Raw genomic sequence first — 12142 nt, forward strand, 5'->3', positions numbered from 1 at the left:
CCCTAATACTAAACGTTATTTTGGAATGTACCCAAACATTTTAGCTGTTGCTGCATTTGTAAATTAAATATTTTCATTGAAATTATTAGATATATGAAGCAGTCATAAAGGGCATCATGTTTATTATACAGCTTCACTCAGGATAGTAAAAGAGGGTTTAATTGGACAATGCCAATTCTACAAGGTGTTCAAAAAGTTTCTCCACATTGAATGTTTTTCATCCTGACTCTCCAAGAGTCAGACTGTCCAAGAGTCAGACTGTCCAAGAGTCAGACTCTCCAAGATGTATTTCAAAACATGTTTAGAAGAGTCAACTTATGTACTGAAAATGAAGGATGACACTTTCAACACCACCTTATAAAGTCTTTTTAAAGTCTTGTAAAGTCTAATATATTCTTTTGTAGTCTTATATATTCTTTTGTAGTCTTATACCATCTTATAAATATTTATTTTGCAATGAAATACTTATTGCGGAGAGACTTTTTGAACACCTTGTAGTTTATTATCTTCCATCAACAATTAAAAATCCTACATTTTAAAGCCACTAAGAAATTCATTTAATTTATTTAATTAATTTATGTGCATAGTGACATCTAAAATTTTTGGGTATATGCCAAAATAATCTTTAGTATGGAAATTAAATGTTACTGGCACATCAGCAATTTAGACTTTTCTAGTGCGCTGTTTTCTTTACAAATGGCTGGAGATAACTTTCAACAGTAGCCCCTCACGAATTACAAAGAACATCTCTATGTAGTTAACTACTATAAATAAAAGTTAAATTTTCCTCAAATCACACTTACTTTCTTAAAAGAGAAGGGCCATATTAGATTATATGGCCCTAGATTCACAATGCTTGATAAAAATCAAAATTGAGATACAAAATATGAGATGGTCTTTGCTATAAATCTTTTGATCATAGATATGCTGAATCAAAGCTGATCTGAAGCTAAACAATACTAACATCAACTTCTCTCACTAAGTTGTGCAATAAACATGAAATTATAGTTGATCTTTTTTAAGGATCAATGCTCTGTCAGACTGTCTTTATTTCTATGTATTTAAATCATCATGAATCTCTTCTAAAAAAGAGGAAATTATATTTGTGACATCCTAGTAATGTGAACTGATACCCATAATTATATTTAGTGATCAAATAAACTAACTTAATTTTTCCCAACTAATCAGTGATTAGTGTGCTATTATATCAACAGGCATATCTGAATGACAATAGCAGTGACTACCTTGGTCACTCCAACAGCTGCTGCTGATCTGCTGTAACTAGGACTCACATAGCACACCTAATTTAACCAATTTCTGGTTTACTTTCATTGAAAATGCATGTCAGCTAGACTATAATATGATATATGTATGCACAAGTCTACTGAAGATCACTTGCATGCTTGTACACTTATTACAAGCACATACATGAATGTACTTTCATGTAGATATGCATGTACTTTCAACTAGCCTACTATGAGCAAATAGAGAATATTTTTTATTTATTTCATGTATATTATAGTATTAAACAGACTTTATAACTTTATTTTGTTTTTTATCTTTTGGTTGAATTTATATTTTCTTTGGAAAATTATGTATTAATCATCAACTTCTTAAACACTACATTAATCTCACCAATTCCAATCTCTGTTCCTAATAGTTGCAGCTTGAAGAGTTTCCAAGTTTCCTTCCCAATATTCACACAATCACAAATACCCATTCAGTTGACATAATCATCCATTCTGTTTAACAGATTTCAATATTTTCATAGAATTTATTACTAATATATTTCCTGTCATTGTTTTCAGGCAAAAGCTGATAGAATTGAGTCATTGGTGCTCTACAGGGGGAAATGTAAGCCTTGTTTCCTTTTCTTTGCTGTAAGTATGGAGGGACACTCCCTGGGCATGTGCTCTATTTTTTAGCTATAACTATGTAGCAAATATAATCTGAATTTTGTCTGTTATATGCAGTAGAAATAGTATTAAATTAAAATAGCCATCTGTGTGTCATAATTAATATAAATACATCGTTAAAAGGCAATTTACTTTGATATTCTTCCAGAAATAACATTTGTTAAGGGTTTGATGCATTTAAAACACAAAATACAAGGGGGTACCCCAAAGTAACCAGAAATGTTCTCTGTGGGACAAGCCCATTGTAGTTCAGGCTTCTGCCACTAGAAGCCACTTGATGTGACCCACAGGCATCAGTCTGCTGACCATCATCTTCGAGTGAAGTTGTACTGCCACATGCAGTGCTTTTCCCTTGTATGTCAATTTTGCAATCGCTGAAATGAAGGAACACTGTGCTTCCATGAAATTTTGTTTTCTGCCAGGAAAAACAGTGGCTGAAACTGTTATCATACTTCAAACAGCTCTCGAGAATGGTACCACGAGCAAAACACAAGTTTATGAGTAATTTCCACACTCTAGGAATGGTCACTTGTTGCTTGAGGACCAACCTCATTCAGGATGACCGTCGACCTCCCGAACTAATGAAAATATGAATATTCATGAACTGAGCAATTGACAAACTTGTTGATGTGATTGGTGTGTCCTGGAGCTCCTGCCAATGAAATTTGTGCAAAGAATTGCGAATGAAATGAGCTTCAGCAAAATTTGTGCCCCGCTTGCTCAAGGAAGATCAAAATCAGTCATGACTGAATGTGTGTCGTGAACTGAAAGAACAGTTGGAGGTTAATCTGGACCATTTTTTGGGAAGATCATCACTAGTGATAAAAGCTGGTGCTACAGAATTTGTAGATGCGAAAGAGGTAAAAAAAAAAACTGATGGAGGCATTAAAAGGCATCACTTCAAAAGAGTTCCAGCACTGCTTCTAACAGTGGAAAATGCCTGGACCAATGCATTGCTTCAAATGAAGAATACTTTGAAGACAGTAAACGGGTAAACGTGTAAAGCTAAGTGAATTAAATAATATTGCACAATTCCAATTTCTTTTGGGTATCCCCTCGTATATCAGAGAGGAGGATGAAAATTGTCCTAGCAGAGTCTAGCAAGAACACCAGATATCCTTCTGATCACCAACCCATTAGTTACTTCATATAATATGCAGGGACATGATGAACCTATTCTAAAACCAAGTTATATACAGAAAAACTAAAAAACTATGTATATAGTATTTGTTATGCTATGTTTCTCTGTTATGATATGTTAATATACATATAATATACATTATATGATGTTACAATTTGTATAATATATAATATGTCAAATTATCTTGTTAGGGTGGAGTGTTGGTTAATGTTATAAGAGGAGCACAATACCCATTGATAAGAAGTACCATTATCGATGAGTTGGCACAAGAGCACAAAGTACTGGATGGAGAAGCTCGCAGAGTAAAGGTTTGTATTAGTTTACTAATCTATAGAGAATCACAGTTGGTTTATATGCTTTTGACTGTCATACGAACTATTAGTAGTTCATAATATGTCACCAATAACATACTGTGTAAGGGGCCAAGACACAAATTTGAATCCTTTAGCATTTAACTGGCCATATCAAGCCAGAATATTCTACCTGTTTTATATTTAAAATAGCTAGATCTGGTTTCTCGCACCTACCATACAATGTCATTTTAAAAACAAACAATCACATCATTGAAATCTCAAAACTATAAGATAATGTATGATTAATTCAAAACAATTTGAATAAATAAACATTATATTTGAATAATTGGAATGCTAAAGGGTTAATAGGCCCTTTTGCAGCTGGCTGTAAACTGGCAGTAAAAGAATTTACTCTATTCTTCCAGTAACTGACAAAATACAATGATACATATATCACTATATGATCAGTGAGTTGTGGGGAGCATCATTTTGTGCAGCCACTGACAGAATGTAGAAGCAGTAAAAGTTGTGTGATGACGATATTCACCTCACAACCATGTGACTCCTGTAGAGAAAACAGAGGCATTAGGAGGAAGGCAGTGGATTGGGGGTCGCTATGAATTTATAATAAGGGTGACCATACAATCAACTAGGAATGCCAGCTTTGTCGTTGTTTCACTCAAATGATGATAAGTATGGAATATCAATATTCATGTATGTTTACATATTAACACTCACAAGCATCTGATTCCACCCCTCCCCCTACTTCCTCATTTAATGCATAAAACATACATGAATTAGATCTTCCTAAGATTAGTGGATCATATAGGAAACTTTTCAATAAGCATAAATAAAGGATCTTGTTCAGCTGTGCACCAAATGGAAAAGAAAAGTATTAGTCAATACTCCAAAACTGTAAACAGAGCCATGATGCTAATGTAGGGTTTACAGTGAATTCCCAGTGAATAGTCAATGCAATGCAGAAGCTGTGGTCTACAAAGCAAAAAATAGCCTTGACGAATATGAATAGGATGATGTATATACAAAAATATGTCATAACACTGGAGAGCTCCTTAAGGCTAGGCTGAATAATCACAGACTCTCTTTTATAATAATCACAAACCCAGGGAAGATGTAATATCATAACTTTAACCTGCTATGCATGGTAATTAAAAAAGGGTGCAATGTTGTATAACATCACATGGAGATTACCAGAATGATCTAGGCTGTATCTTAATGGAAGCAGGAGATGCAGGCTCTGCTTGACAGAGAAGAGAACTGTTCTAAGATATCCATGTAATGTGGGACTGGAGAGTAATACATACATAACCTTCACATTTCATTCATGGCAAACACCAGTCCATGGGGAATAACTCTTCCTGTCTTCTTCCTTCTCCAAAACATTTTTTTTACTAGATTTTGTTCCACCCTTTTGCCACCACTGAATCAAACTAGAGTCTATGCACTTCCATGCAAAAGAAGTTTTATGCTCATAGACAGCATGTCTGAAGACACTTCAATATTGTTTAGTGGCAATATTCAGCACTAAGTCAACAGTAACATTCTGGCCAGTTATATGCCATAGACAATAATATTTTACTTAATGGTATAAAAATATACCTGCTCTGTTACTTAAATTGAGTGTGCTTCTATTTCTGACATATGGACAACTAACTGATGATTTGTGTGTGTGTGTGTGTGTATGTGTGTGTGTGTGTACACATAACGTACACAAATCATCAGTTGCATGTGTGGGGGGGGGGTATGCTAAAGAGACGACATTGTGTGGGTATAACTAGAATTCTCCTACTGACATCGATACAGAATAAAAATATATTCTTACAAGCTACTAACATTTACTCAGTACCTCATATTGTGTAATGATTTACATGTTTCCTGCTCTTGTTTTAAAAATCTGCAAGATTATTGATAAAGAACTCCCATTCGTAAAAGAACCATCAGAATCTGAAGAGGAAGAAAGTGAAGTTGAAGGTGATAATCACTTCTAAACATTTTTTGGTTTCCTTTTCTTTTTTGCCTTTTTTTTTGTTTTACTTCATTTTGTTTATGTTATTTTTTTACTTCAGTTATTGTTTGAGCATGGGTTGGTTGAGTCTTCAAATTTTGACATTTACTGAAATGAATTACTGTTGTTTTTATTTTTCATCATCATCATTATCATTGTTTAACGTCCGCTTTCCATGCTAGCATGGGTTGGACGATTTGACTGAGGACTGGTGGACCAGGTGGCTACACCAGGCTCCAATCTGATTTGGCAGAGTTTCTACAGCTGGATGCCCTTCCCAATGCCAACCACTCCAAGAGTGTAGTAGGTGCTTTTACGTGCCACCTGCACAAGGGCCAGTCACACGGTACTGGCAACGGCCACGCTCAAAATGGTGTATTTTATGTGCCACCCACACAAGAGCCAGTCCAGGGGCACTGGCAATGATCTCGCTCGAAAATCCTTACACATGTCACGGGCACAAGTGCCAGAAAGGCGACGCTAGGCACAGGTGCTATCCCGATTTCGCTTTTGCTTGCCCCAATAAGTCTTCACAAGCTGAGTTACGTGTCCAATGAAGGAGACGACGTAGAATTACTCAGCACTACAAAGTGCAGGGTCCAATTGGAGAATTGTTAGTGGGGTCCTCTACTCTACAAAAGCTGGAGATTGGCGTGTTACGCCTTGTGTAATATGCCTGTCTCAGTCATAAAGTATTGAGAGCTTGAGACTCCACCATTAGCTACAATGATATACTAAAAATTCATCATAGTGTCCTCTGCTTGAGCATGTGTGCAAGGCTCTCTCTTGGCATGGGACCCAATTTGAACAAATTTGTCTAGTTGATTTAAAACCTGCCCTGCTGATGAATGACTTGTCAAATTACTTGTAGTGGATTTGAAACCATAAACCACTTTTAGTATTCATTACTACAACCATTCAATCATTATATCTTTCCATGCTATTGTTGCTATTATTTTCAATGAAATTCAAACTTCCAGGAATATTTCTTGTTACAGTACAGTTTGTGTTACAGTACTGCTCCTGTACAGTCCATGTTACAGTACAGTGTATGTTATAGTATTCTTTGTTACAGTATAGTGTATGTTACAGTATAGTTTATGTCACTTTACTATTTATGTTACAATACAGTTTATGTTACAGTAACAGTATATGTTACAACATTATAGGACAAAGTATATCAAAGTACAGTTTGTGTTACAGTAAAGTTTATGTTGATAGTAGAATGTATATTTCATTGTAGATTATGCAACATTACAGTATAGTGTACAGTGCATATTACAAGACAGTCTATGTTACTACATATCTTATATCAATATTAGAGTACAGCTTTTATTACAGTATGGTTTATGTTATAGTACAGTTTATGTTACTATACAGAGTATATTTACAGGACAATCTATGATGCTCTATAGCTTATAATACAGCACAGTGTAGTTGTATGTGTTATAGTACAGTTTATATTATTTTACTATTTATGTTACAGTACAATGTATGTTACAAGACAGTCTGTGCTGATTTAGGTTATATAACAGTACAGTATGTTACTGTACAATTTATGTTACATGGACCATTTATGTTACTGCAAAGTTTGTGTTACAGTCCATGTTACAGTAAATATTTCCTCTCAAACAAACAAACAAGTGCAAAATTATTTTTCTTAAATTTTATTCTTCTATTTATAAATTTTTCCAAAAGAGCTACCTGACGAAGTTACTGTTGCTATTATTAAACCTGATGCTGTGCAGGATGGGCAAGTGGAGACTATTATCAAAATGGTAAGTTACCCAGCATCTGTCTTGCTATCAATTGTAGTGCCATCTGCTTTAAGAGTTCCAGCTTCCTACTTGCCATCTATTCGTGTATGGTTGTGTGGTTAAGCACTTTGCTTCACAAACCACATTGTTTCATGTTCTATCCCACTGAAAGGTACTTTGCATAAGTCCCTTCTAACATAGATTTGGTTCCACCAAAAGCCTATAAATGGAGTTTGGTAGGAAGAAATTGTGTTTAAGTTTCTATCATCATTAGTTGTCTGCTCTTTCATGTTGTGCTAAAATCATCACATGTGTGTGTGTGTGTGTGTGTGTGTGTGCGCGCGCACACACACACACACACACTCTCTCTCTTTCTCTCTCTCTTTCTCTCTCTCTCTCTCTCTCTCTCTCTCTCTCTGCTTCACTCCTGTTCTCCTTCGCTTATAGGGGTCTTTTTAAGTCCTTTAGTCTTGTAAGCAACTTCGCTAGTGCAGTAAAAAAAAAGAAGAAGAAATGATAGAAAAATACCTACTAAGTACACTTTGTAACTTGGTTGATGAAAGGAAGAGCTTCCAACCATAGAAACCATTCCAAAACACATTGGAGCACACTGCAATCCTTCAACTCATCAAATCCACCTGTTCAACTGTCCAATCCATGCTTGCATAGAAAGTATGTTTAATGATGATGACAACGACGACGATGGAGATGATGTTACACACACACACACACACACATACATTCACTGTAGGCACTATTACGGCTCTGTGTTTGTTTAAGATGTTTGTATCGCAAACACATTGTTTAGGCTTCAGTTCTCCTGCTCACCACTGAGGGCAAGAGTTTTCTACAATAACCTTAGGTCAACCAAGTCCCTGTGCATGAATTTGGTTTGGTTAATGGAAACTGAAAAAAATTGTATTCTGTGTGTGTGTGTGTGTGTGTGTGTGTGTGTTTAAATGTGAGAGTTTCCTTATCTTGACATCATGTGCTAACTCTAAACAAACTATTTCTATAGTAGTTTTGTTTGTATGCAATCTTCCATGAAAACATGTTGTGCTGCTAGTGTTCAAAAGACTAGGGAAAATATCTTACTCAGAAACAGGCAAGGGTTGGTAACCAGAATAGAATCAGGCAGTAGAAAATTTTCTTCAATGAATTTTACCTGATCTATTTATATTATAATATATCATCATCATCATCATCATCATCATGGTTTAACGTCCGCTTTCCATGCTAGCATGGGTTGGACGATTTGACTGAGGACTGGCAAGCCAGAAGGCTGCACCAGGCTCAAATCTGATCTGGCAGAGTTTCTACAGCTGGATGCTCTTCCTAACGCCAACCACTCCGAGAGTGTAGTGGGTGCTTTTACGTGCCACCGGCACGAGGGCCAGTCACACGGTACTGGCAATGGCCACACTCAAAAGGTGTTTTTTATGTGCTACCTGCATGGGAGCCAGTCCAGCGGCACTGAAACTATGATGATAATGATAACAGATATACAACAATATTATAAAATGCTGAATCATATTACTAAGTTCTTTTGTTTGCTGCACTACAGAATATATTTGCAAATTTTAGCTATAACTCTATGTAATAGACAGAGATAAACATGTCTTTATATTCAGTATCATTGTGAAGATAAAAAAGAGGTATTAACTGGACCAGTTTCAGTTCTATGTTGGGATTTCATCAGTAGCTGAATATGAGCATTCTTCTTTAACTGTCAACAGAGATTCTCCTTTTAACATACTATTGCTAAGGGCTTCAGTATATTGGATGGCACTAGCACTACCACCACAACCATCGCCATCACCACAACCATTACTATCATTATCAACACAACCAACACCACCACTCCATCACTACCATCATTGTCACCATCGCCATCATCATATCCACAACCGCAACCACAAGACAGCCGCCGCCTTCTTTTCCTCCTTCTCTTTCTTTTGGTTATAGTATCTAAAATTTCACCTGAGAATTTTTCAATTTCCAGATGGAAGCTGAAGGGGTTGAAATTGTGGCCAATGTGAAGAAATTACTCACAGAAGAAACTGCCAGAGAGTTCTATCAACATTTGTCAGAAGAGGTGAGAGGAATATCTGTTTTTATGTCTTCTTCAAACAAGAAAAAATTAAATCTTCCAGAACAAAAGAAAACATTCTTGATATAAAAAAAAAACAAAGAAATACACAACAAAAAAATGTGCATAAAGAGAAAAAAAGATACAAAATTGATTAATGATGCTACCAAAAAGGTAAGTTTGATGTAATGGAAATACTAAATGACTACGTTAATCCACCTATGTTACCTATGATTTACCATTAATCCACTGGTAGCTACCTGTGATTTGTCATTAATTCACTTTTGATAACTCATGATTTGTTATTTATCCATCTATAGCTACCTGTTATTTATTATTAATGCACCAGTTGTCTCTGTAATTTGTCATTAATCCACTTGTAGCTACCTGTGATATTTGTCATTAATCCACCTATGGCTACCTCTGATTAATCATTAATCCACCTATAGCTACCTCTGATCTATCATTAATCCATCTGTAGCAACCCATGATTTATTGTAAATTTGTCTGTAGCTACCTATGATTTATCATAAATCTGTCTTAGCTACCTCTTGTTTGTCATTAATCCATGCGTAGCAATGTATGATTTATCCACTTTTACTTGTCTAATATTTTAGATCTACTAGCTAACTTCCAAATACACATGTCATAATGGTGTGTAGGAAGTGTTGTAATCTCAGTTGCTTATACACCATAGAAACCAGATTAATCTCTGGTCTTATGAATCTCAGAGCTCACAATTTAGACTTGAGTCTAAATAATATATCTGTTAATGTGTTTTACATTGAAGCCAGTAGAGTAAAGTGTTAGACTAACTGCCTTAAAGTATTCAATCTTAACCCTACATTCAAAGTTCAAATCATTCTGGTACTGACATCATCATCCATCCTTCTGACAAGTCAATAAAATATGTAATGTTAATAAGTTATTTAGTTGTTTATGCTCATTCCCCAGCACATTTCTGTCAAAGAAATCACTAATATTGATGTGAAATATTGGCACAAGGCCAACAATTTCGGGGGAGGGGTAAGTCAATTGCATTGACTCCAGTGCTCAACTGGTACTTATTTTATCAACCCCCAAAAAGATGACAGACTAAGTTGACCTCAGCAGAATTTGAACTTAGAACATGAAGATGGCCGAAATGCCACTAAACATTTTGTCCAATGTGCTAATGATTGTGTGCCAGCTTACCACCTTAAAGAAATTATTAATATCACTGGGAACAAAAAGGTGGCAAACTGGCAGAATCATTACCACGTTGGGCAAAATGCTTCGCAGCATTTTGTCCATTTTTATGTTCTGAGTTCAAATTCCACCAAGGGTGACTTTGCCTTTCATCCTTTCAGGGTCAGTAAAATAAGTACCAGTCAAGCACTGGGGGTTGGTGTGATCAACTTAGCCTCTCTCCCAAATTTACAGGCCTTGTGCCAAAATTTGAGCCAATACACCTTATGATTTGTGTTCTTACTGTGTAAGAGGTTGAATATGGGCAAAACCAGAGGGATGCTGGGCAAAATACCTTGTGGTATTTAGTTAAATCCTTTTATAGTCTAACTTCAAACTCTACCATGGTTAACTTCTCCTTTCATACTTCTGAAGGAGTTAGAGAAATAAATCTATTGCCCTCTTTTTTCCCAACCCTGTCATTAATCCTTTCTTTCTTCCCTCTTTCTTATCATCCCTCATCCCTCTACCAAGGATCATCATCCACTCTTCTTTTGTGTTTTACTTTATTTACAGAGGCCACTTTAGGGCCCTAACCTTATAAGTTACAAGGCAATCATCACTTGTGCTGGTGCTATATAAAAAGCACTCGACACACTCTCTAAAGTGGTTGGCACTTCAGAGGGCATCCAGCTATAGAAACCATACAAAAGTTGTAGGTGGTGCATGACACAGTCTTCCAAATCATTAGACCCTATCAAATGGAAGCTAGACATTAAATGATGGTGCTGATGATGACAATGACAATGGCGATGACAATGGTGATGATGTCGACTACGATGACGATGACAACGATGATGATGCACTACAAATCAATTGAATTGTCCATAGCTGTTCTTATCAACTCATAGTCTTGTCTTGTTCCTTTGAGTCCAACGCATTACCCATTTTAACATCTTCACCTGGTCTTCAGGCTGCCTCTACTAGAGTACCTGTAGTAGTGTTTCCTTCTGTTGAAAGTTTCCCTCTCTACCCATACCTTTTTTCTGCACACATTGACCTCTAAGGCAATGTTTAGGAATGGCAATCGTCCACTTCAGCCTTCCCAGTCTAGGAGGGCATCTAACACAGGTGATTGGCATAAGCGTTATGGGTCCCTTAGGCTTTAAAAAAAAATGACTTCCCAGGCCACTCTTTCGTTCAGTGGAACTTGCTGTAAATATTATCTTCCCTTTATTTGCAGCCATTTTATGAAGACTACATCCAGTTCATGACTAGTGGCCCCTGTCATGTATTAGTACTAAAGAAGAAAAATAATGAAAAAGGAATTGTCTATGAATGGAAAGAAAAACTGGGACCCGTTACTGTTGAGGAAGCTAAAGAGTCCGCTCCCAATAGGTCAAATATCAGTTTCATAATTTTCTTTTAAACTGTTAAATATTTTCCTCACATTTATATATTTACTGATATATATATACAGTAGAACCTTGCAGTACGAGTGCACCATTGTACAAGTAATTTACTGTATCAGCCGAGGCTTGTGTGAATTTTTGTCTTGAAGTACAAGTAGAAATCCATAGTATCAGCGAGTTTCATACAAGCAACCGCTAGTCAGCATGGAGCTCGCACATATGCTCTCCCAACAAGTGCAGCCTCTGCTCACTCAGTCCAAGCATTTATGTATATATATATATATGTATATATATATCTATATATATGTATATATATATGTATATATATGTGTATATATATA

The 12142-nt window shown here is 36.0% G+C and overlaps 1 protein-coding gene across 7 annotated transcripts in view; it reads left to right on the top strand.

Annotated features, from left to right (window-relative positions):
• LOC106868177 (thioredoxin domain-containing protein 6) overlaps positions 1 to 12142 on the top strand; it is a 55050-nt gene that overhangs the window by 14459 nt on the left and 28449 nt on the right. For all 7 annotated transcript variants that reach the window (XM_014913324.2, XM_014913323.2, XM_052978498.1 and 4 more), the window contains 6 exons: positions 1809 to 1880; positions 3249 to 3365; positions 5273 to 5342; positions 7075 to 7154; positions 9136 to 9228; positions 11633 to 11787. In XM_014913324.2, the coding sequence (XP_014768810.1) occupies positions 1809 to 1880; positions 3249 to 3365; positions 5273 to 5342; positions 7075 to 7154; positions 9136 to 9228; positions 11633 to 11787 (587 nt within the window). The remainder of the gene's footprint in view (positions 1 to 1808; positions 1881 to 3248; positions 3366 to 5272; positions 5343 to 7074; positions 7155 to 9135; positions 9229 to 11632; positions 11788 to 12142) is intronic.

This window comes from Octopus bimaculoides, chromosome 2 (genome assembly GCF_001194135.2).
Source record: "Octopus bimaculoides isolate UCB-OBI-ISO-001 chromosome 2, ASM119413v2, whole genome shotgun sequence".
In the NCBI taxonomy this organism is placed as follows: Eukaryota; Metazoa; Mollusca; class Cephalopoda; order Octopoda; family Octopodidae; genus Octopus; species Octopus bimaculoides.